Raw genomic sequence first — 26,958 nt, 5'->3', positions numbered from 1 at the left:
GATTTACAATGTTTGATATTAACGTTCAATCATTTTAATAAAGTTCATAAAAAAAAACAAACCTGCGGTCAGTTTCTGCCTTTTTTAACTTTTCTCTCATGTTTGGTTCAGCACCTGCTTCAAGTTTGGATTCACTGTGACCTTTGACCTCTGACCTTCAACCACCAGATTATAGTCAGGTCATTCTTGAGTCCAAGTGGACGTTTGTGCCAAATTTGAGGAAAAGTCCCACGAGGTGTTCTTCAGATATTGATATGAGTTCACAAACACCGAATTCTGATCTGCTCATTCAGTCAAAGTGGACGTTTGTGGTAAAATTTGAAGAAATGTCCTCGACGCGTTCTTGAGACAAACTGACTGAAAACCCCCAAAAACCACGAAAAACTGACCGTGTTTAGATTCGAGGAGCAAAAGGAGGCGAAGAGCGGAGTGAGAAAGAGAGGAAGGGGAATAAGGAGAGGCGCAGGATCAGGAATGAAGGGGTGGAAATGGAAACGCAGGAAAAAGAAGGAAGAGAAACAAGGGAGGGGATCAGGCCGGCAGTTTGAGATGGTTTCCATGTGTGGAGGAGCTGAGCCGGCTCCAGGTGGGTGTGGTTGGACACTAATGAGAAAAGTACTGCTGGTAATGGAGGAGGCGTATGAGCGAGGAGCGGAGCGGCGGAGGGAGAAGGTGAAAGTAGGAGGCAGAGAAAATGAGGAGAGGACGAAGCCAAAAAGAGAGAGTGTAAGAAAGGCGGGAGAGAGAGCGAGGGAAAGGGTCCATACGAGCCAAACAAACAGCGGAGCACATATGGTGAAGCGCAGACGTACGGTAAAATACGCATGTACAAACACACACGCTGACGGCGCGCTGTGGGACGCTGTGAGAGGAAACCCAGCAGCAGGTTTCAGGGATTCGGGGAGTAAGAAATATTTTGGCGCACGTCCACACAGTTAATAAGTTTCCTGAGTTTGACCGGTGATCACAGCGGAGACAGACTGGAACGCACAGAGACGAGCGTGTCCCCGTGTTATGTCCAACACTGTTCCCCCGGTACAACGCTCATCATTTATGTTTTTATCATGAACATAAGTGTGTCTTCATTACATTAGCACTTATTTCTACTTTTACTTTAATTCTATTTTTAAATATTTATATTTTTATCTTTTATCTATTTTTAAAATATCTATTTATTTTTTTGTTATTCTTTCCCTTTTTCCCCTCTCCTCTTTTTTGTGAAATATTAATTTCACACATTATTTGATATTTTTAAATATCATTTAATCTGTCAATCTGACATTAAAACTTCGATCAGTGCACAGACACCAGAGGGCTACAAACGGATACTTTCTGTGCCCGTCCTGAGAACGTGGACCAACGCCTTATTTTATTTTATTTTATTTATTCTTTATTTTATTTTATTTAGTTTTGTTTATTTTATTTTTTTATTTCATTATTTATTTTATTTTATTTATTCTTTATTTTATTTTGTTTTATTTTATTTATTTTATTTATTCTATTTATTTTATTTATTTTATTTATTTTATTTATTTTATTTCATTTTGTTCATTATATTATTTAATTTTATTATTTTATTTAATTTTATGTTTTGTTTTATGTTATATTATAGAATTTTCTGTTATTTAATTTTATTTCATTCAAACAAACAAAAAAAAACATAAGGAAAACTTTTTTTTTTTTTAACTCACCTGGTCCTTGTGCACCTGTGCCCTTACCAACCTTAACCCCTGAAGCGGGAACTTTGCATTAATTGACAGAAACACTATTCGTGGGAGTCGTCCTACCTCGTCTGCTGCGGGATGTTCAGAAAGTTGTTGTCCCGTGATCCGATGCCGACAAACCTGTTGGGAGCTGTGGCGCCTGGCGTGGAGTATGCTGGAGAGACAGAGGACAAACAAAGACGTCAGCGCCCAAAGTTGGAGGAGAAGTTTGATGTCACTGTTAGCAGCATGTTAGCTTAGCACAAAGAGTAATACAAGAGAAAACAGCCGCCTGGCTCCATCACAACGTAACAAAATCCACCTCTAAATTTCACCGAGCAACGCCACATTTCACATTTCAGACTCACAGAAGTGATGCACCTCAACACAAAATCACCAAATTTGTTCTTGATTTCTTTCAAAAACATTGAAAGAAGGCAACGAGCAACTTAAGAATAATTGACCCAGAAATTAACAAGATATTAGCAGAAAATACCAGACATTTAACTGTCAATGAGCCAAGAAAAAGGTAAAAAAGAAAACAAAGAAACAAACAAAAATACAAAGAAATCACCCATAGCAATTCCATAAAACTGACATCAACAACTACCTGGTTTAAACAGAATGAATAGACTAAATATATATATATATATATATATATATATATATATATATATATATATATATATATATATATATATATACACGTATAAGCTGTGCAGCGTCGATGTTGATTAAAAGCTGGAATGTCAGTGTTGAAAATGAAGCTTTGAACTTTGTTTTACAGATCTATTATTTTCTCAAATTTTTGAAACAGCGTTGGAAAAATGGTGCCTTTATTTAGCTGATGAAACGATCCTCCATAATCACTGTATGTATCACGTGTACTGATTCGACCTTAAATTACAAACATTTGTTTAAACATCCCATGACATCATATTTTCCTGTTTGTTAGTTTAGTGTTTGCTTTGCTCTTTATCTGTTTTTGTGCTCATTGTGTCTACATTAAAAAACGTTCATAAATGTAATAATTATAATATAGATTGTTTTTCCTTAGTTATTTGAAAATGTTCTAATTAGTTTTAGCTTTTAACTTTATAAGTTAGTAAAAAGTAAAAATCAGCAAAAAAAAAAACAAAAACAAAACATTGTACAAGAAAATTTGTACAAGAAAATAACCTTAAAATTAGTTAAAGTTAAAACCAAATTAGTTAGTATTTTTTAAAAAAAATACAGAAACAAAAAAACCCCAAACAAACATAGAAATAACCCGGAAAAGAAATTAGAATAGTTTTGTAACATAATTTTGAATATGTTACAAGTATAAATTGTCACGTCGTTTTTATAAGCCACAAGCGTTTCGACTCTCTGCCTCTTGCAGACACACACACAGAGCAGGGCTTTTGCAGAGCTCCATTATATTTAGTCAAATTTACTGCTGCGATTTGCAAATTCTGTTAATATCTGAAGTGTAGTTTGTTTTCAGCTTACAGAAAATAAATCATCAACAGTGTATTGAGTGGGAGTGTGAGCAGATGAGGTGTGTTTGTATTTGCAGAGCTCTGATCGCGACTATTTAGTCACATTTTGTGACCATGGAGCGGCAGAGCGACTTGTAATATTAGTAATATTTGAACTGGAGAACTGTTAGTTTGTTGCCGGCTCACAGTGAATGAATCCTCACGGTTAAAGCAGCCACGGTGTTTGTTTATCTGTCATCCAGCTGTTGACCAGAAGCTTCCAGCTTTGATTTATTTAATCATAAAAATACTTTAAAAATTTCAATATAAAACGAATTTACTTTACTTAACTTGACTGTAGCTGCAGTTCATTCAATAATTTTGTATTTAACATTAGTTTAAAGGACATTTCAAAATATGATATGTATTGTGTAAATGTGTTAATTGGTGAGTTTTAGAGTTGCTTGTATTTAAAAGTAATTTTAAAGTGTAAAATATGTAATTACCATAACTATGAACACAGCTGATTCCTCAAAAAATCATGTTATTGCAACTTTTTTCTCAGGAATTTTAAAGTGTTTACTACACACACAAAAAACCCCAAACAAACAGATAAATTAAAGTAGTGCTTCTGCTGTATTTCATCAAGGTCACCAAAACTCCACGGAGAAGTCTGCCAAAATCTGGTATGCAAACTAAGATCTCCCTGAGTGATTAAAAGCCGCCGATAAACTCAGCTGGAAGTGATTGAGCGCACCGGGACCTGGAGGATCAGTCAGGGACGTTTAAAACCCACTGGCATCAAACCTAAATGACAAATTTAGGGCAGTTTGAGGAACCCTACAGACTCCAGCATCACTGATGGACTCAGGATGCAGCGCGCAGACTCATGCATGTATGTATGTGTGTGTGTGTGTGTGTATGTATGTATGTATGTGTGTATGTGTGTGTGTGTGTGTGTGTGTGTGTGTGTGTGTGTGTATGTGTGTGTGTGTGGGAAAGGACAAGAAGGAGGGAGACAGGGAGGGAGAGAATTTGGAGATTCATGTGTATGGACATATACGAGATACGTCCATGTGTTTCTAAGAACTGGAGTAACATACATAAGACATAGAAGACTCAGAGACGCTGACTGGGGGGAACAACGCAAACACTAACTCTGAAGGAACGCTAAAAACAACAACAAAAACAACAGAAAATTAAAGTGCTCCATCCAGTGCCCCTCCTATCACAGGTGAGGGAGACAAATGTGTTGTGAGACAAACCCCACAGTTGGACGGACATCGTCCCGTCACCTTAAAAACATTCACCTATTCTGCCGCTGAATCACCGAACAAAAGGAGAGCTAAAATCACCTCAGCCAAAACCTTCAATTTTTTCACCAGTGTCCCAATTTCTACTGGAATGTTTTGGAGTCCATAAATTAACTGCCCTAAATTTGTGCTCTTCACAAGCAAGAAGCAATTAACCCTTTGAAACCCAAGCAAATCAGCTTGATTTCTGTCAGAAACATGGGGAGAAGGCAAAGCTGGACAAGAAATGACCTAAAAATTCAAACTCAAATAAAAAAAAGAGCAAAAAGTTACAAGAAAATAACCTGAAGTAAGGAACAAAAAAAAAATCACGAAATGACAAAAGTGCTAAAACAAAAATTGATGAAATAAAAAACATAAAAATAAATATTAGGGCTGTCATTATGCATTATGTTTATTTTATTTTATTTTTTTAAATTGTGTTAATCACAGACCACATTCTTGTGTTTCGGCGCTGCACCGAGCTGAGTTTTAAAGCTACTGTCATGATACTAGTATTATAAAGTATAAAACTAGAAGAACTAAGAAATCCAGCAGAACCAACCATGTCATGCTAATTAATGCCTCTCATTAAGTGGAACAAATCACGCTTCAAAATTAGGATACGTTTTACAATCAGAAAAACATACATATAAATATATTCCTGATTACATAATTGTAAATATATAATAATAATAATAATAATAATATTTTGAAAAAATAATTCTAAAATTTTAAAAAATATAATTTCTGAGAATTTTTCTTATAACTATCTCTCTGTCCCTCTTTCTTTTTAATAACTCATTTTCAGGGCACTCAGTAGCCGACCTTATAGTGTAGGCGTCCCATGTACAAATGGCTACATCCTCCCGCAGTGGCCGCGGGTTCGACTCCAACCTGAAGCCCTTTGCTGCATGTCATCCCCTCTTCTCTCTCACCCTTTTTTATGCTAATATCTCTTCCCTTATTTTTCTTGTCACCTTTTATTCATTGCACATGCTCATTGCCTTTTTTCCCCACATTATTTGAAAGAAATCAAACCGATTTGCTCAAACATTTGCTATTGAAATGTGTCTGAATGCAGCACAAGAAAACGGATGTCGATGCGGGTTTAAAAGGGTTAATATTCTTCATTTGCTTATTTATTTCACAAGGTTTGCTCATGAGTCCATTCAGGGAAAGAGAGGAGGATTTGGGAGGAGAAAAACTGGGATCCACACCAGACAATGCTCAAGAGCTGCCAAAACTGAAGGGGGCCTAAAACAGAACCCTGATGAGCACCACCGGAGTCCGTCATGAAAGATTCGTCTCGATCTACTCTGAGCTCCTCGGTGCGTCCTGAGCGAGGCCTCCACGACAGAAGGAGGAGGTGAGATGTTGGAGACACAGGAACAATGATGGCACGAAGTTGGAGGAAGAAGAATGGCAGGGGTCTTTTCACTGGAGAGGGGTTTGTCGGGGTTCTCTGATTTGTTGCTGGTTTGAGATCGGTCTCTGCGGGGGTCACTTACACGGAGATGCGGGCGAGGAGAGTCCGCCGTCAGGGGGCGTGCTGTTGGGTTTAGAGTCGGGCATAGGGAGGGGCACTGGGCGGGCCACTGGGGGAGGTGGAGGCAGCAAGAAGGAGCCTGGCATTTTGCTCTGGCCGCTCCCGTTTGGCTGCAGACAACACAAATAGGGTCAGGAGGGCGACATGCGACAATCCGCAGACACGGAATGAAAAAAAGAGGACGCAGCTCGGGAGGCCAGGTCCAAAAAAATATCCATGACGGAGGAGGAGGTGGGAGGTGGAAGGAGGGTGGTGGTGGGAAACAACAACCAAAGGAATGATGTATGTGGACGGCATCTTTTTATGGAGGTGTGAGAAATCATAATCACCACGGGGTTTGAGAGGAGCTGGAGCTTGAGGTGAGAGGTTCCCACAGGAGAAGGAGGGAGGTGGGGGGTGAGGTCCGTGGTGGGTGGAGGAGGAGGAGGAGGTGTGGAGTGAGCAAATTATTGACTGGGTTCGTCCAGAAGATGGCAAAAAATCAAAAACCATGGGAGAATACTCGTCTACACAAGCACAACACCACCAACGATACCAGCACCAAACAACCAAACTCCAACTGAAATCTGAACGGCTACGAGATGAAAACAGAGACACGATGACACAAACACAGGGGGCGGGGATGCTGGGCTGAGGGGTGCCGTGATTGGTTCACGCTCGTGCTGATGGTTTGTCACTTCTGAGGGGTTGGGTGGAGCAAAAAAATAAAGAAAAAAAAGAAGGGAGGAGGAACGTTGGGGTTTGAAACAGCAAACGGCAAAATGACATCGACAAGACAACACAAAGATTTGTAGACCAGCTGAATAAACAAATGTCCGGTGTGTTCACGTGTGTTGCTGTGGAGTGTATTTATGTATTTTTCTATATTGTGTGACAACATACAACACCATATAATAAGCTGTTTGCATGCACTGTGAGCACCTAAAGTGATGACTTACATATAATTATCATAGCTTTGCATTTTAAAGCAATGCAAACATGCTCAATTCAGTTTGAGATTTTAGAGCGAGTTGGTGTTGCTTTCGACATTCCTAAAATATGCTCTCATACGGAAGCAAAAGCAGGCCGTATTAATTTGAATTCTCATAAGCAACTGAATTCCTAATTTTGATATATTTTACTTTGGAATTCATTGGCCAGATTTCTTGTGGTTTAACTCTTTGAGTAAACTGGCTTGATTTCTTCCAAAAACATGGAAGCAAGGAAAGAGGAAATTACCCCAAAAATTGCAAAAATATTGTAAAAAGTACTTAAAATGAGCTGAAATTAAAAAAAGATTAAGATAGTGCTTAAAAATTATGATAATTATGTAACATAATTTAAATAATTATGATATATATATATATAATTATGATAAAAAAAATAAAGTATTTCCTTATGTTTTTGTTCCCTAAATCATCTGATTTCTTGCCATTTTTGGAACATTTCTTACTAAGTTGCTCATTGCTCATAAAACATAAGCAATGCTCCAAATAGCAATTAATCTTTTGAAACCTGAGCAAATTGGCTTTCTTTTTAATTTGCCAAACAATTATAAAAAGAAAAAATAGTAGTATAGATGCAGATATTTGAAAATAGTATTTAAAACAAAACAAAAAAGTATATAAAAAAGTAAATAGAAAAACAAGACCAACAACAACTTGCAAAAAAAACTAAAGTGCAAAAATTATTATTATTAATTATGATAATTTTGTAACATAATTTTAAATATGTAATTGTAAATATATTTTTTCTAAAAAATAACATAAATAAATAAATAAAGAAATAAACTTCTGGAAATTGGACATTTTAGAGGTAAAATAAAACCCAGATAAAGTCAGACAGATGGTTTAAAAAGTAAATATTTTATGCTATAACTTCAGCTGTATTTAAACTTCAACACCAGATATTCAGAAATTAATTAATTTCACAATTAGATAAACAGTTGCTTATGAAAATTATAAATATTATTGCAATATTTTCTGCTTTCATATGCAAAATTTTACAACAATATCCTTCCTTCATTTCTCTCCTTCCATTGGTCTGTTAAAATGTTTTATGATTGCATCAAACGCCATTAATACAGGAAAAATCTAATGAAAGCTAGATGCAAGCTGTGTCACATCTGCAGTTTCTGTATAAATGGCACTTAAAAAAAAAGTCACGGTGTTTCTGTTCTCTGGCGTGGAGCCTTACCTGTCCGGCTGCCTGCCCCGAGCCATCAGCACAGACAAACTGCACAAATTCCTTCAGGGGGTCCTGTCCAGGGTGGTGGTGGTAGCGGATGGTTGGGTGGGTGAAGTAGGGGCTAGACTGCTGGATGATGGAGGGAGACGGGAAGTGCAAGGCCGAGGCTGAAGCACGGGGACTCCCTGCCGACAGAGACATTTCTGTTAGAGGGACACAAGCCGAGGAAGACACAGAGAGCGAGAGGACGACACAGAGGACGAGAGGACGACACAGAGAGCGAGAGGACGACACAGAGAGCATGAGGACGACACAGAGAGCGAGAAGATGACACAGAGAGCGAGAAGACGACACAGAGAGCATGAGGACGACACAGAGAGCGAGAAGATGACACAGAGAGCGAGAAGACGACACAGAGAGCATGAGGGCGACACAGAGAGCGAGACGATGACACAGAGAGCGAGAAGACAACAGAGTGCGAGAAGACGACACAGAGAGCGAGAAGACGACACAGAGAGCGAGAAGACGACACAGAGAACGAGAAGACGACACAGAGTGCGAGAAGACGACACAGAGAGCGAGACGATGACACAGAGAGCGAGAAGATGACACAGAGAGCGAGAGGACGACACAGAGAACGAGAGGACGACACAGAGAGCATGAGGACAACACAGAGAGTGAGACGATGACACAGAGAGCGAGAAGACGACACAGCGAGCGAGAGGACGACACAGAGAGCTAGAAGACGACACAGAGAGTGAGACGATGACAAAGAGAGCGAGAAGACGACAGAGAGCGAGACGACGACACAGAGAACGAGAAGATGACACAGAGAGCGAGAAGATGACACAGAGAGCGAGACGATGACAAAGAGAGCGAGAAGACGACAGAGAGCAAGACGACGACACAGAGAACGAGAAGATGACACAGAGAGCGAGAAGACGACGCAGAGTGCAAGAAGACGACACAGAGAATGAGAAGATGACACAGAGAGCGAGAGGATGACACAGAGAGCGAGATAACGACACAGAGAGCGAGAGGACGACACAGAGAGCGAGAGGACGACACCAGCTCCTTCACATTGTTACAGAATGGAGAGATGAGACTAATTAATGAATGACAGCAAGAAAATCACATCACAACTGGAGACAGAAAAGAAAGTTTTGAAATGCCGTACATAAAAAATAATGTTGTTTTTCCAAGAAAAGCTCATTTCAGTTTAACCCTTTGAAACCTGGAACTGCATCACTTTTCTTTTGCTGCTGTCAGATGTCTTCCACATGCATTTAAACCTTTGAGCAAATTGGAGCAATTTCTTTCCAAAAACATGGTGAAAAAAGACAACGAGCAACTTGGTAAGAAATATTCAAAACAATTGCAAGAAATTAGTAATTTGAAAAAATATTTTTAAAAAAGAAAAAAGAAGCTCGTGAAAAACTATATTGATAATGATCATAATTACATATTTAAAATTATGTTACAAAATAATTAAAATAATGTTAAAATAATTTATTAAGCAATTTCTTAATTTTCTAGTACTGTTAACATTTTTTTTTTGCTTATTTTTGGATAATTTCCATCAAAAATAGTATTTTGAAAATTATATAAAAAATGGGGAAATGTCCAGAGAATTATACTTATAATTAGCATCTTACACTATCTTTATAATTATCATACATAAATACTTAAATTATGTTACATAATTATTATCATTTTTTAAGCACTCTATCCATGTCTCCATGTCTTGTTTGCCTTGTTTTTTTCTTTTTAACGTTTTTTCTATTCTTATATCTTGTTATCATTTTTTAAAATAATTTTCAAGTCATTTATTTTTTTTGGGGGGGGGGGGTCATCTTACATGCAATCTTACATTGCAATCTTTCAATGTGTTCAGCTTTCAAAGGGTTAATAGCTATTTTGAACATTGCTTGTAATGTTTTACAGCTTCATGAAGGAGATGTAACACACACACACACAAACACACGCACACACACACACACACACACACACACACACACACACACACTCACGTTGCACTCGTGTGCACACTCACAGAGACGACATAACAAGCCGACACCATCCAGACGCTGCACACACCTGAATGTACACAAATTCAATAAAGCTGTATTTTTTAAATCAGACCCAAAGAGCAAACAGAGAAGAAAAAGCACAAAGAGATCGTTGAGTCCTGTCTTAAATTAGCCGCTCTTAATGCCTGCACGCCTGCGTGCTGTTTTGAGGGTGTGATTCATTGGCGTTGATGCAATTTGGCACCCAGACGGTAAAGCCGTTTTTCATCTGACACATTTTGTTTCTATGACAGAAACTAATCTGTACGTTCACACTGTATGTCCAAGTTCTTTTTCTGTTAATATGCTTTGGATATGTGAAGATGTGCGCGGCAGGTGTGCGAAATATCTCAGCATTAAGGCGGCTAATAAGCTTAAAAAAAAAAGCGGTCTCTTGTTTTTGAGAGGAGGTGTGTGTGTGTGTGTGTGTGTGTGTGTGTGTGTGTGTGTGTGTGTGTGTGTGTGAGGTGTGAGAGGGGAGCAGTTGGTTGAGCCCTTCGACCGAACACAAAGCGCTCTCTGTCAGACTTATATCCATTACTAAATCTGCTTGATTTGTATTAGAAGCCTGTTCTCCTGTTGGCCGTGCCAGTCTGACACCCACTCCGTCCAAACCGGGGCCCCCCAGCTGCCCACGTCGGGTTGCCAACACTCTTTGGTTCTTGCATCTTATACATTGTGTGTGTGAGTGTACTCCATGAGAGTGCCAGCCCCACTGCATCACCCCCCACCCCCCACCCCGCCCCTGTCACAGAGCAGGGGCCCGAGCCTCCAGGCCCGGCAACACCATGCTCCCATGCCAGGCTGCCGGCCCCCAGTGGATCCGTCTCCCTGCTTCTATCAGGCCCCTACTAATCCCATTAGAGACTGGGTGAGGGCCAAACACTCTGGGGGCGGGGCGGGGATGATGGTGGAGGAGGAGGGGGGCACAGGATCAGAGGGAATCCCTACACCCCCACCTCCACCCCCCCATCCCCAAACCAGCACTCCTCTCTCTTTTATTGTCTTTAGTGAAAGAGACCACAGTAACACAAACCAAAGCAAAACAAGATCCCAAAGAGATCTACACCATAACAACACTACACTGAAAGTGCAAATGTAAAATACCTCAAATGGAAAAATGAAAAAAACCTCCCATTTATCACAAAAAACTTCTTACGCTTGCACGAGGTGATATTTCCTGCGATTCAAAATAGCCATATTTGTCCAAACTGCAGTGGAAACCCTTTTTAGTCTTTTCTAGGTCACATGACACTGTGAGGTCACATGACGCTGTGAGGTCACAGGAACTGGCTCCCTCATGATGCAGCAGGAGCTACAAGAGCTGTTATTGCATTATATAACTCTGAGAAAGTTTTTTAACCCACAATTCCTCTGTGAAATCATGGACTACATCTCCCAGAAATCCCTCATACGTGTCCACTCCCACGTATAAGGGGCTCGCCTTTCCATCACGGCTCCATAACACGCCTACGTGGCCTCGGATTGGAAATAATGACGGCTAGTGCGGTGGCTGCAATAGAAATAAAGCTGCTGATGTTTTGAACATCCGTCGCCATGGTTACTGGGATGTTATCACTAGAGGAGAAGTCACATGACATCACTCAGAGGAAACACAGTCACCTCCATGTTGAGTTTTATCGTGACTTTGAAAATATCGCTGAAGTTTTGCACAAATCTGTAATGAGAAGCCGCCCAGTGACACGGTCATACAGAGTTCACGTTTTACTCTCACCAGAAAAACTATAAATACTATATTTTATCTGATGAATACAAAGCTGACCAAATAACACTAAAGAATTGAGACATTTAAAACAATTAAGTGGTACTTAATTTTTAATTTGTGATAAATTTGAGATAGAGAGAGTCGGACCCTTGTATTAACGACTTCTTTCAGATTTCACACCTTACAAAGTCATCCAGAGGGCCGGACTCGACTCTTCGGTGGGCCGTTCTGGCCCGTGGGCCGTATGTTTGACGCCCCTGCTCTAAAAGGGAAGACGGCTGAATGCGTCCTCGCAGCACCACTGCAGGCGGCTCTAACAAGCTCCTCAACCCGACTTCAGCACCCCCTAAATCCTCTTGGATCTCGTCCTCCGCAGAAAAAAAACAGTGCTGATGATGCGGTGGGCACTTTCACGCCAGCGCAAGAACAGTTCCAGCCTGAAAGAGTTTATGTAAAAACAAACAAATCACAACTGTATAAATCACAACAGCTGGCCACAACAAGGATCGGATACTGTGTGTGTGTGTGTGTGTGTGTGTGTGTGTGTGTGTGTGTGCACGTCAGCGTGAACATGTATACGAGTGTATTGGAGATTGCGTTTGCTGTTGCTACATCTCAAGTGGCGTAGGGTCTGTCAGCAACCACGGAGGAGGGTTTAATGACACGGCGGTCAACCTCACCGCTTCACATCTGCTCGCTGGTTTAAACAGCCTTTGATGTAGCTGAGCTGCACGACGACGGCACATGGGTGATTATCTCCAGCGAGCTCTCACTGGGTGGATTCACAGACGTGCACTTTTCCAAAAAAGAAGAGGAAGTCCCTTTTTTTTCGATCTGTGCCATGGCGATACAATAAAGAGTGATGATTTGGGCTCCGTTTGAGATGTGATGTTATCTCGAGCTGCTTGTTTCAGTGCGGAGGATCAGCTGCTTCACACACAAACTCAGACTCTGGTTCACTGGCCTCGCCAGGATGAATTCAGACGTGTACTCACCCACACGCACACCACTTTGTTCCCACACTGTCAAAGAACAGCGAGTCGATACCAATTTAGGAAGGAGGAGTTAAAAAAGAAGAAGATGGAGAACAATTAAGACAGAAAAACCCGAGGCCACATCAGCCTGCTCGATGGTCGACGTACTCTGCGTTTCTCTAACTCAGTGATACTCAATTCAGGGCCAGTGGACCAAATCTGGCCCCTGATAGGGTGCCCGGTGGCCCCCCAACCGTTTTCTAATCAAAATAAAGTGACTGACTCTGTGAATAGTTTTTGTCCTTTTAGTCTCCAAAATGTGTCAGAGACATAAAACAGCATCAAAATAGAGCTTGTTGATCAAAAAAAGTGCGAGTGGAGGATCCCCCACACCCCCCACAGAGGACACGGATAAGACACTAATGTCCTAAAATCCTAAAAATGTCCTAAAATCTTATAAATATCCTAAAAGTCTAGAAACGTCCCGAAAACCAAGAAATGTGCTAAAATCCTAAAAATTGTCCTAAAATCCTAAAAACCTTGTAAAATTCCACAAACATCCTAAAATCCTAGAAATTTGTTTTACAATCCTTGAAATTTCCTAAAACTCTAGATTCGTCCTGAAATTTCAGAAACTAAAATCCTAAAAATGTCCTAAAATCCTGGAAACATCTGAAATCTAGACACATGTATGGGGCTGCAGCGACTGGCCCCTGGCCTCCTGTCATTTTAAGAAAGTGGCCCCTAAGAAGCACAAAGTGATTGTTGAGACGTACGAGCACCAAACATCCACCACACAGACCCAGACTCCCTAACGCTCCATCACCAGCTTCACCTGCACCCTGACAGACCCAGACTCCCTAACGCTCCATCACCAGCTTCACCTGCACCCTGACAGACCCAGACTCCCTAACGCTCCATCACCAGCTTCACCTGCACCCTGACAGACCCAGACAGGCAGAGGAGGAGGCAGAGGTCGGCCTACAGAGCGATTCATTCCCAGCCCTCAACTCCCAACCATGCTCCCACCTCTGTGCCAAGGGAGGGGGTCCTGAAGAAGTGGGGGTGGGGAGGAGGAGATGGTGAGGGGGAGGAAGGGGTGGGGGCGATCAGGGGGGGATCTGGAGCTGGGTTGGTCTCACCTGGTCTCACTCCCGCCAGCATTGGCAGTGGGTGGTGGGTGAACGCCATGCGGGGGGACCTCGTCTGGGAGGACAGGGCGCTGAAATCGAATTTCCCCGGCTTCTTAAGAGAACCAGGCGATGAGAGTCCTGGCAAAAAGGGGATCAACAGAATGGCAGAACAGAGACGAGGTTTTAATCAAACATGGCTGCGTTTCTTACTTTGACTCTACTTAGAAAATAAAGCTTATCACTTTTTTAAATTTCAAGAGTCTAATGATTATGACTGAAATCAATGGATTGATCGGCTCATTCATTGATTTGTTGATTGGCTTAACATACAGATGGGTTCTAACAATCTGTCTGTCCAGATCTACGGGCTGTACCATGTCCGTCAGACTGAGGGGGTCGGGGGAGAGGCCGTGTTTTGAAGCAGCAGGGGGGTTCAGAGCGAAGGGAGGTGACGGGAGAAAGGGGGGAGGGGCGATGGGCACAGTGTCAAGAGAGAGGAGAGCTGGGAAATGCGGTCCAAGTATGGTCACCACTGGACCAACACAACAGAGTCAAAGTCAAACACAATGATCTCAGAGGAGCACCGTCAACACGCCAACCGACCTCCTCACTGTACCGGTCAGTGGTGCTCGGCATACCGGTTCATCCAGTGAACTGGTTGTGACACTCAGCTTTCAGCCTGTGGACCAAATCTGGCCCCCCAAAACCATTCTCTAATTCACAATAAATAGAAAGTGAATCACACTGAGAATTGTTTTTTCTTCTTTTAGTATCCATAAAGTCTCAGAGTGCAAAAACAGCATCAAAATAGCTTGTTTGCCAAAAAAGTCCCAATGGAGGATCCCCCACCCAAATGTCCTAAAGGTCTAGAGATGTCCTAAAATCCCAGATATGTGCTAAGACCTAGAGAAATCTAAAAATCATGGAAATGTCCAAGACATGTCCTTGAATCCAAGAAATGTCCTGGAATTCTAAAAACATCCTAAAATCCAACATGCTAAAATCCTAGAAATGTCCTAAAAGGCTAGAAATGTCCTAAAATCCTAGCATGGCCTAGAATCCTCCTAAAATCTTACAAAAATGTATGGGGCTGTTGCAATTGGCCCCCGGCCTCCTGTCATTTTGCAAAATTGGCCCTGAAGCCGAGGACATTCAGTGTCTCTGAGTTTCATGTGTGAACTCCTGACAGTAAAAGAAACCTCCATAAAAATCTCTATGAAGGAGGAAAAATGCTGCGATATACAGTGAAACCAACAGAATCTTGAAGAATACCGTGATGCTAATTTTAGGTCGTGCGGCCCAGCACGACCTGTCAGGATGCCTCATTAGACCGAGCGGGATCCTGGACGGCCTCGTATTCGGGGCAGACTTTCTCAAAGCGGAGCCAGCACAGAGCTGCAGGAGAGCCAAAACATACATCAGCTGCTCCTCTGATGTACTGCCCCTCTGCAGTATCTGACGGCTCGGTACTTTATGTTACTGCCTTAAGACATACAGTATTTCATAAAGAAGCTCAAGTCTCTCTCTCTCACACACACACACACACACACACACACACGATGTTCGGGCTGGGTGGTGAGCAGCGGGAAACCTGCCAGTGAGCGCTGGATGGGAGAGCGGTGGAAGGATGGAAGGAGTTAAGCCGGAGAGGAGCGGTGACGGCATGGCCGACACACGGAGACAAACATATTAAAGTGTCCCCCTCTGTCTATAAATGTCGGCCGAGGCTGAAGGGCCGCATGAAATATCCCTCCGTTTGGTAAAAACGGACACACTAAGTACAGGCCCGGCTCACCAGCGGACCAGAAACATGGCCAAAAGTGTGAGAGCTACAGATAAAAGAGGCTCTCTTCTGTGATCAAGGCCTCGTGCGGTGGCCGCTGAGGGAATGTATTTTGATGTATGGTAATTCAAAGGCACAATTTAGACTTCGGGGTTTGAGGAGCAGCGCCAAATGGTGTGTTTGACCTCTGCAGGGAACCGCAATGTTGAATATACGCTGAAATAAAACTCTGGAAAGAACAATCCATAAAAGAGAGAATAATGAGGAAGTGAAAGTATAGAAAAGTACATCAGCGTGGACACACAGACCTCATTACTCCTCTCTACTGGACTTTTGTTTGCTGCAGATCTGGTTGAAAGAGTGCGGCGATAAACAACCTCGGTGAGCGAAAAAAAGCCCCATAAACTACTAAACGACACAATATTCACACATATAAAACAAACACGCTCAATTAAGACGTGGGTAATTTCAACATGGCCCAAAGAGACGTGGAAATAGATTTTATGAGCGAAGCATATAAAGTCTAACAGAGCAGATTTCTGAAAAGCTTTTCTTTAATGCTACACTGGGAAATCTTTTATCACTATTTACCCACAATGCTCATAGGCAGCATGGGCGCAGCTGTGCTTGTGTGGGCACCGATAAGTATAGAAAAAAGGTGGGCGCCGGCACTTATGTTCAGCTCGGCACATCATGTGACCGCGTGTAGGTGGGAGGAGCGGATACAATAAGCAGGGTGAGATAAATTTTATTTACGGCGAGAATTATGAGAAGAAAAAAACACGAGCCAGTTTGAAGACAGAAGGGCACAAGATGCTTTTCAACAGCAGAGCGAGGAGACAATAACGCTTTTATTGTTGTTCAAACATTACATGTTTGGCTCTGATTCCACGTGTGTTCAATGAAGACGATATTAAGATACGTGGCGCCGTCCAAAAAGACAAACAGCTGAACACTCTAAAAGAAAAAAAGGTTCATAAAAAGTTTCATGAAGATAAAAAAGTGGAAAGCGTTTGCTTCAGTCAGCAGAGCGTCAGCTCGTCATCCATCTGGCTCTGATATTTTACCTCTGATGGCGTGTTTGTTGTCGCTTGGTGATATATGACACCAATTTGATTTATTTCAATGGGAGAACACCTGCTGGGACGCAAAACTTTGACAAACCACTAGTGGTGGACATACTCACGTCCCAAACCCAGTGAATTATTTTTGGACTTTTAATGTCCGCAAGGTGCCAGAGTGGAAAAAACAGACTAAAATAGAACTTGTTTATCGAAAAAAGAGCCAGTGGAGGATCCCCCACACCCCCCACAAAGGACACGGATAAGACACTAATGTCCTAAAATCCTAAAAATGTCCTAAAATCTTAAAAACATCATATAATCCTAGGGTGTCCTAAAATCTGAGGAATGTCCTAAAGTCCTATAAATGTCCTTACATACTAGAAATGTCCTAAAATCCTAGAAACACCCTTAAGTCCTAGAAATGTCCTTACATACTGGAAACATCCTAAAATCTAGAAACGTTCTAAGATAACAGAAATGTCCTGAAATCCCAGAAATGAACTAAGATCCTCAGAACGTCCTTAAATTGGACAAACATTCTAAAATCCTCGAAATGTCCAAAACTCCTTGTCCTACCGACACTCAGATGCTCGAGCTGCTACAGCCTAATCGACATTTTTATAGAACTAATGGATGTTGCACGTGAACGGGCTCGCCTTTTTTTGGTTTTCCAGCTCGCAGCTTGTCTGTTTTGATTCACTCTCACAGCTCTCGTCAGCGTTGTTTCCAGGAACTGATGCTTCTGCTGAAAAAAACGCTAAAAACACATCGTACACCGGTACGTCAGAGATTAGCTGGTGAACGTAGTAGAGTATTTTAGATACTAAAAAAAAATCCAAATGTTTCTGTCAAACTTTAGACTCGTATCTAAAGTTTGACAGAAACATAACTCCAACTAAGTGTTGACTTATGCTACGTATCTGCTGGACGTGTAAAACAGGCGGATGTTTGCCAACATATCAGCTGTAACAACTCAAAATGTGAAAATAAGTCAGTGTTGTGCTCACAGCTGGTTTTTGCTGTTGTAGTACCACATTATAAAAACACTCAGGGTCTTGTGCTCCAAATTTTACTTAAGGAAGAATGACTTCACCGATATAAAGAAGGCCCAGATTAAACTGCTCTGTTTCTGGAGTAGAAAGACGCAAATACTTTTGAAATCGCAGCTACGTGAGCAGGAAGCAGCATGGAGCTCACTTCCTCTTTACAAACTCTAAATATTACAGCTAAACGGCACTAAACCACATTTCTGAAAACATTTTAAGAGGAAAAGGCAGTGCAGTAATGTAATATTGATTTAGGATGATCAGCGCGGCCTAGTTTTACTGTTTGATTGGATTTCAGTCTGTGCTTGAGACAGAGACAGAGAGAGGGACGGGTCTGTCTCTTGATCTGCTTCTACACTCTTTGTGTTCACACAGGCGGCGGCATGAGTGACGGCAAATACAAAAATGAGGAAGAACAGCCTGTAGTTTGAGCAAAAGCCACAAGAGTCAGCAAAAAACTGCCAAAAACATAAATGACATGATTTTTTTGTGCAGCCCTAAAGTGTGCACCATATTATGGCATTATAACTATTGATGCATTCAGGCAAATTCAAAATTTACACATCTGCGTTCCCATGCAGGTCCACTTTTTCTGGATGACGGGAATTCGTGGTGACCCGTGTGCACGCCGCCTTACAGCCTATGTTTTTGTGACCGTGCAGACGATAGGCACAACAAGCATGCAGACTGCACGTGCTCAGTCACCAAATATAATCTATTATGAGTTGGTCTTACATTGGATTTTCGTCACACACTCACACCGGGCTCTGGAGCATCTCTTCTGTTTCAGTTTCACCTGATGTTGGTCGCAGGAGGACGTTAAACTCGCCTCCCTGCTCTTATGTTTACTGCTGGGGACCCTCAATAATAATATGAATGGAACGGCGTGCACGTCCACGTGACCGCAGATGTCTGAAGGCGTTCAAACTGCAAAGTACGTCCAAGCCTTTAAGCAACATTTTAATGTTGTGGTTTTTACTGATATATACACTATATTATTAATTATGTGCAAAACAAAAATGCAAAGCGACTATAAACAGCAATTATCTCTGTCAGATACATAACATATAAACACAATAAACTGCCTCGAAATGTACCACAAAATAGTACTTGAATGAATATTCTTGTGTACTTGTAAACCAAAGCCTCTCAGTCATGAGCACGCAGTAAAATGGGCTGTACTGTGGCTGTGACAAAAACAGCGTTTTATTTCATTTATTTAGAAAAATGAGCAGATACAAAGCTAATGCACTGTGAGAAACAGCCCGTGTGTTATCTTATTATTTATGGCTGCTGTACAATTCAACATGAGTTGCTGACATTTGGATTCCTGAAGCTCAACATGCTGCTGATTGGCTGCAGCTCCTCTGTGCTACGTATAGAAATGACTGCACGCCGCCACAGTGCATGTTCAATTGTAACCAGCTTATTATGCATAAACAGCCTTAAATTATACATATTGTTTTTAGTCTCTGTGATTTCCCCTAATTAGTCTGTATCTTGCTGAAATATCTGGTACGACGCAGCTTCTCAGTGAGGAGCGGCAAATGAGGCCCAGATGCCCAGTGAAAGCTTTGTCTGATAAAGCTAACAGAAGTTACTCTGATCTCTCCCTTAATCTGTGTGTGAGTGTGTGTGAGTCCATGCGCACACGCACACGCACACACACACACACACACACACACACACACACACACACACACACAGTTGTTTGTTGGACATTATTTCTATGTCCTGCTCCTGGCACACTGCACAAGCAGACTGGCAGCCAATTGCTCCCATGACCCTCCAGTCTTGCCGCGCTAACAAGCTGGCGACCACACAAGCCCCCTAACTGTCACAGAGCTGGTCCACCAGAATGTGCACGCACACACACAAGCGCGCACACACACACACACACACACACACACACACACACAGCAAAGAGAGACAGAGGAAAGCTCACACACTCGTCACTCAGGTAAACACAGAAACAATGTCCATGAACAGAGTTGCGTCCCTCATTAGCAGACAGACTCACCCATCATTAACGCTCAGAAACAATGAGCTAACGTGCTTCAGGCAGAGCGACGACAACACACACACACACACACACACACACACACACACACACACACACACACACACACACACACACACAATCTGTCAATAAAATGTCAAAAACAGTTAAAAAAACATCCTGTGGAATTTTCCTGAGCCCGAGGTGACATCTATAAATAAATAAAAAATTCACCTATCTTGAATTTTATCAGCCCATTAAATGGTTCTTATCAGTTGTTATCACTTCTATTTTAATGCTTCAGATGGAGCAAACTGCCCCCACCAGCAGGACAGAAAGTTTGATCAGTGTAGTGAAACAATCACTGTTTTGTTTTTGTGCCAAAACTACACCCTTAACTTTAGGAAAAGATGATGTTTTTGGTTAAAGCTAGCGTGTTTATTTCGTCATGTGACCTCATCTCGTTTGGTTGGTCTCCTGGGTGAAAGATCTGTGTTTGTTTGACCTCCTCATGTGGACTTGGTTGCTCTTTACACTACGTTACCTGACTTCCTCCTGCACACACAATTACAACATATATATAACATATTATCACACAATCATAATTGGTAAGACCACTCGATTAGAGGTGGACCACGTATCAGGTGGACTTGCTGTATCATGGCTGGTTCCATGTGTAACGTCTAAAATGACGGCACGGTGCAACTTTCCCACCATTTTCACTCACATATTTATTGAACTTTATTATAGCAGTACTTTATTAACTTTATTGTCACAGTAATTAATTTAACTCTGTATGGCAGAACGAATTTAACTGTATTGTAACAGTACTTAATCATAACAGTATTCTATTTCAAGTTATTTGAACAATTTTTATAACAGAACTTTATTTTTATTATATGATTTACGATTACAATACTTTATTTCACTTAATTATAGCAGTACTCTAACATTATTGTAACGATATTTTATTTAACTTTATTATTACAGTACCTTATTTATCTTATAACTGTACTTAACTTTATTGTAGCAGTGCATACATCATTATAGCAGTATTTTATTTAAATGTACTGTAACAGTAATTTATTAAGTAGTTTAGTATTTTAGTAGTCTACAGAAGTACAAAAAGAGATTTCAAATGATCAAGAAATATTGTGTTTCACGATACAGCTTAAAAATGTCCAAATATTACTGTATTTATAGGCCGTATCGCCCAGTCCTGCCATAAAGAGAGGAGACGCAGCAGCACCATATTTCCTATTCCTAATCTTAATAATATTTATTTTATTTAAAGGGCTGATAACATCAGAAGCAAGCCAAAAATCCCAAGATTTTAAGTTTTTTATCATGTATGACAAAGAAAAGCATCAAATTCTCACATTTAATAGGCATGGATTCAGCAAAAGTTCTGCTTTTTTTTCCCAATTCGACTGACAGCAAAAGAGTTCAACTAATCGCTGCAGCTCCAACACACAAACACCACAGTTTGAAGGCCCAAACACCCAAAATAACAAGCTGGTTTTCTCTGTCAGTATCACAAAAACTGGGGGAAACCTCCCCCTCCTCTCACTGAAAGGTCAACAGCGGGGTTTCCCGCCCCCCCGAGCAGCAGGAGCAAGCAGGCAGGAAGGAGAGAGCGGAGCAGAGCGGAGCGGGAGACGGCAGACTTAATGATGAATTACATGATCACCTGCGACGCCGCAGAGCTTCTCATTCAGGTAGAGGATCACCTCCAGAGCGGGCAGAGGCGGAGGCCCTCCCCTCGCCTCCTCGCCCTCCCTCCTCCTGTCCTCCGCCCCTCCTCATCTCTCACTCCCAACACCACCACCACCATCACCAGAACAGATGTCTGCTGTAACCCAGTAGCTCCCTTCGCTGTAGACACATGGAGGCGCCATCTGGACCGGAACGCTGCTCCTCTCCAGATTGGGGGGTGTGTGTGTGTGTGTGTGTGTGTGTGTGTGTGTGTGTGTGTGTGTGTGTGTGTGTGTGTGTGTGTGTGTGTGTGTGTGTGTGTGTGTGTGTGTGTGTGTGTGTGTGTGTGTGAGAATGTAAATCAGAGAAAGAGCTGAAATTTAGTTTTGTGTGTGTGTTGGTGCTGTTTGTAAATGTGTGTGTTGGTGAGTAAGCATCACTCGCAGACAGAAGGTGCCTTGTGTATCGATGACACACCTGAGCGCCTTTCGTCGTGTTTGTTTGGGTCGTATGTTCGTTTTTTGTTTATTTTATTTATTTTTTTGCAGAGACGGTTGAGTCAGGCCGACGGCAGGTGGGACGCCGCTCAACAGCTCCGTCTGAACAAGCGGCTGCATGAAGCGGCTAACTCAACAAACCCTCATTCACACGCACACACACACACACACACACACACACACACACACCCTCCGTGTCTTTCAACGCTTTCCCTCTCAGGGCTCGACAACAAAATTACAACACCCAAAGCACTCAGCTGACAAATTGACAGCGCCTCTGAACAACCGTTTGTATGCATGTGGTGTGTCACAACAATGTGGTTTTCGGATGATATGATAACGCACATAATTACACACTGAGAATACGGACGGTTGTCAAGATTGAAACCTGGAGCAACATCACTTTCTCTGTGCTGCTTTCACAAGTATTTAAACCTTTGAACGCTGAGCAAATTGGTGCGATTCCTTTCCAAAACATTAGAAAAGGCAACTTAGTAATGACTGTTTCACAAATAAGTAAATTCTGAATATTTTTTAAAGGTATGGCAACAATGTCTAGTGAATTACATATCAGAAATTATGCTAGAAAATAATAAGAATTATTTCAGCAATTTTCCCATGTCATTTCTGTGATTTTTTTAACTTTCTTTCACATTTTTAAATTTTTTTTTTAATTTTATTTTACTTTTCTTAAAGATTATTTTTTGGGAATTTTGCATTTAGTTGATAATTGTCTTTAGCTGAATTTCATTCTGTTTTTGCTTTTCTGTCAAACCTGTGTTTTTAAAGCTGCTATACAAATAAAGTTATTATTATTATGATAGGAAAGCGGAGGCATGAAGACGGAGAGCGAGGGGATGACATGCAGCAAAGGGCCGAGGCCGGAATCGAACCCACAGCTGCTGTGGTGAGGATATATTCTGGACAGAGGATGTGCCCTCTACTACAACTATTATTTTTTTATTTTATTATTTCATTTTATTTCTATTTTATTATTTTTTTTAATTTTCAGACAATTTTCTTGTACTTTTAACTAATTTTTTGCTATTTTTTTTGTAATTTATTTTGTTGCTCATGCCTTCTTCCTATGTGTTGAAAGAAATCGAGTCAATTCGCCCTGGTTTCAAAGGGTTAATGCACCAAGGATGTCTTCATCCTCCATTTCTTTTACATTTTTTTTTAAATTTCACCTAATTTCTTTTCTTTTCATTTTTTAAACACATTTTCAGGTAACTTTCTTGTAATTTAAAATGTTTTTTTGGTCATGTTGCTCATGCCTTCTTCCCACATTTCTGAGAGAAATCAAGCCTATCTGCTCCGGCCTCAAAGGGGTTAATGCAACCAGGGACGTCTTCATCCTCGACGTCTGATTTCTTTCACAGATTTACATCTTTGAGAGGCAGACAGCCGGTGGATGTTACGGAGCTACTGGGCTACCAAAAGGCTTCGGTAAATCCACAACGGACATCAGCAGACATCTGGTGGAAACAACAACCCCACCCAGCGGCAGCACAGCCAGAGAACAAGACACAGGAGAGCGAGGAAGAAGAGGAAGAAGAGAATGGAAGATGCAGAACAGCTCACAGGAAGTGCAAACACACTCGGAAACAAAGGACAGAGACAGAGAGAGAGGTAGAGAGAGAGGTGTAGAAGTGGAGGGCGGTGTGAGCTGAAGTAGAGCATGTATACACAGTATAATGTTTAATGTTGTTCTAACCATGGTAAGGAAACTGCACTCCATCGCTCTCATGCTTAATCTTCCTCTCCTGCACACTGGCCAAATGGTGCTGCACTGAAAGGCCAAACAGGGGAGAAGGGAAGAGTTAACAATGGAAGAGGGGGAGGAGAAAGAGACAGAGATGGAAAGAATGAGGGAGAGAGAGAGAGACGGGTGGTTAAATCATGGGCAACAGGGGATTTTAATGTTATAGAGTGCAGCAAGTGTCTATAAAATAGTTACATCATTACTGCTGGCGGGCTGCGAAACGGCAGCATGTGAGTGGGAGTGACGACGAGAACTTTTAACAGAATCAGATACCCAAAAGATTTACAGCAAGTCGATAGTAAATACGTGTGACACGGCACCCGTCCACGCCGTCAGCCGAAGATTTACAGGGACAGTTTGGATTTTTATTTATCCACAATCACCGTGCTGCATATAATAAACGTCAGTTTGCACCGCCGCAGTTTGGAGAAGCAGCAGCTTAAAGTGTGTTTGAGGCAGCCGCGAAACCTATTTTAGACCCCGAAAACCATCCCGATTAGTGTCGAAGACAGGCAGACCTTAGTGACGGGATCTGAAGCCCTTACCAAAAACACCAAACTGAGAAAAACTCTCATTTTACTCCACAGAGCAGCGGAGCTGCTGCTCTACTGCTGCTCCACAGCTGCTCTAATGCTGCTCTACTGCTGCTGTACAACTGCTCTAATGCTGCTCTAATGCTGCTCCACTGCTGCTCTACTGCTGCTCTACTGCTGCCCTGCTGCTGCTCTGCTGCTGCTCTACTGCTGCTCTACTGCTGCCCTACTGCTGCTCTGCTGCTGCTCTGCTGCTGCTCTACTGCTGCCCTACTGCTGCTGTACAACTGTTCTACTGTTGCTCTACTGCTCTAATGCTGCTCTAATGCTGCTCTAATGCTGCTGTACAACTGCTCTAATGCTGCTCCACTGCTGCTCTACTGCTGCTCTGCTGCTGCTCTACGGCTGCTCTACTGCTGCTCTACCTCTGTATATATAGTAAATACTAAACATAGTCACCACTTACACGTATTATTTTAGGTGGTTAAAATGTTTTTCTGCGTCCCCGTCCACAGCAGGACATCACTTAGCTTGTGTACCTGTGTTGTAGGACTGTTCTTTATTTATTTATTTTGAATAAATGTAAAATACGACCTTTTTAAGTTGTATGTCCCCCACCTGAGCCAAAATTAAAAACACAAGTCCCTCCTCAGTGCTTACATTTTTTTGATGTCTGACCTGTTTTGCGAAATATCCGTAATTATTACAAAGTACCGGAGGTCCCCATGTGATACTCGCGTGTGCAAATAGGGCTTAAAATATGTTTTGTTGTTGCCTCCATCTACAGCGGTACATTATTTAGTGTCTGTAGCTCCTGCTGCTTCTCCAAACTGCGGCCTTGCCTTCTACTGTATATAATACACTGACTGTGTATAAGTACCTCATACAAACCCACTTCAAAATACCCAAACATCTGACTGTTGGTGAGAAAAAGTCTGTGACAGATGATGAACATGTAAAGATCTCACTACAGCAGCCTATCTTAGCTTTTATTACTAACTAATAGCTACTACCACCAACGACTACTACTACTACTACTACTACTACTACTACTACTAACTACTGAGACCATCATCTAAAGTCTAATAAAGGAAATAAAACACAAAAGGGGACAAACATTTGTTCCTACAAATGCTTTTAAGAGTTATCTGTGTCACATCTACAGTATACGGCTTTCACACACACACACACACACACACACACACACACACACACACACACACACACACACAATCCAGGAGTTAACCCTTTGAAACCTGCTTTCAGATGCCTTTCACAAGTATTTAACCCTTTGAAACCAGAGCAAACTGATTTGATTTCTTGCAAAAACATGAGAAAAAAGGCAATGAGCAACTTGGTAAGAAATGTTGCACAAATTGCAAGAAATTAGTAGATTTAGGAAATTATTCTATAAAAGTTAAGGGAAAATGTCTTGGGAAAAAGAAAAATGCTGGGGAAAACTTTATCGATGATCGAAATTAAAATGATAAAACAAAATTATGAAATAATTTTGTTTGTTGTTTTATTGAACTTTTTTTGTAAAAAAAAAAAAAAAAACAACAACAAAACAACAACAACCAAAAAACCCTTTTTTTGGTAATTTTCTTGTATTTTAAATTATTTTTTACAGGTTTCTTGCATATTTTTGGGGCATTTCTTCTTTCACTGCTCATTACCTTTTTTTTTTAAAGAAATCAAGCCAATTTGATCAAGTTCCAAAGGGTTAAACTCACTGAATGTTAGCGCTACAAACAGGAGAACTAAAAGTATATATAATCCACCATAACTTAGACAAACACGAGGATAAAATAGCTAAAAGCGCTCAGTTTGAGGTCTGATCAAAGGGTCACACAGTAAACATAGAGATTGTTTCGGTTTTATTTGCAGAGTTTTCGAAGTATCCGTCAGTGAGCCGTCTGCCTCCACCGCGACACGGCGGAGGTGTGGCGCTCATGTTCAAAGTTATATTGGAAAAACGGGACAGTAACGTGTCATTAGAGGAACAATGTCCCCTCAGGAAAATCCACAAACCTCACCGCACACTTTACAGGTTTATGGTTTGAAAATGTTGCCCAGTGAAAATTATTCTCAGAAACTGTGACACCAGGCCGGTTTCCATTAACCCTCAAAGTGCAAAAATTGAAACAGCGAATATAAAATACGCCAAATGGAAAAACAAATAGAAAAAAGTCCAATTTATTGCAAAAAGGTTTTTACGCTTGCATATTTCAGACGATTTAAAAAAGATATATTTCACTATGGACACTGGCTATGTGCTTGTCAGTAGGAACTGGCTCCGTCATGATGCAGCAGGAGCTACAAGAGCTGTTATTGCATCACATAACTCTGAGAAAGTTTTTAACCCACAATTCCTCTGTGAAATCGTGGACTACATCTCCCAGAAATCCCTCATACGTGTCCGCGCCCACGTATAAGGGGCTCGCCTTTCCATCACGGCTCCATAACACGCCTACGTGGCCTCGGATTGGAAATAATGACGGCTA

At 41.4% G+C, this 26,958-nt stretch overlaps 1 protein-coding gene across 16 annotated transcripts in view; it reads right to left on the bottom strand.

Annotated features, from left to right (window-relative positions):
* The window catches only part of nfixb (nuclear factor I/Xb), a 207,693-nt gene that overhangs the window by 10,329 nt on the left and 170,406 nt on the right, over positions 1-26,958 (bottom strand). For 9 of the 16 annotated variants that reach the window (XM_088069567.1, XM_088069563.1, XM_088069565.1 and 6 more), the window contains 5 exons: positions 23,874-23,948; positions 14,082-14,210; positions 8,180-8,355; positions 5,967-6,114; positions 1,790-1,878 (listed from right to left, as the gene is read on the bottom strand). In XM_088069567.1, coding sequence (XP_087925693.1) covers positions 1,790-1,878; positions 5,967-6,114; positions 8,180-8,355; positions 14,082-14,210; positions 23,874-23,948 — 617 coding nt within the window. The remainder of the gene's footprint in view (positions 1-1,789; positions 1,879-5,966; positions 6,115-8,179; positions 8,356-14,081; positions 14,211-23,873; positions 23,949-26,958) is intronic. The other 7 variants (XM_088069576.1, XM_088069572.1, XM_088069564.1 and 4 more) reach the window with 5 other exon arrangements.

This window comes from Plectropomus leopardus, chromosome 18 (genome assembly GCF_026936395.1).
Source record: "Plectropomus leopardus strain MGB_pleo_1.0 chromosome 18, ASM2693639v1, whole genome shotgun sequence".
NCBI classification, from domain to species: Eukaryota; Metazoa; Chordata; class Actinopteri; order Perciformes; family Serranidae; genus Plectropomus; species Plectropomus leopardus.
The sequence above is the reverse complement of the archived record's forward strand: the minus strand, read 5'-3'. Positions and strand labels throughout refer to the sequence as shown.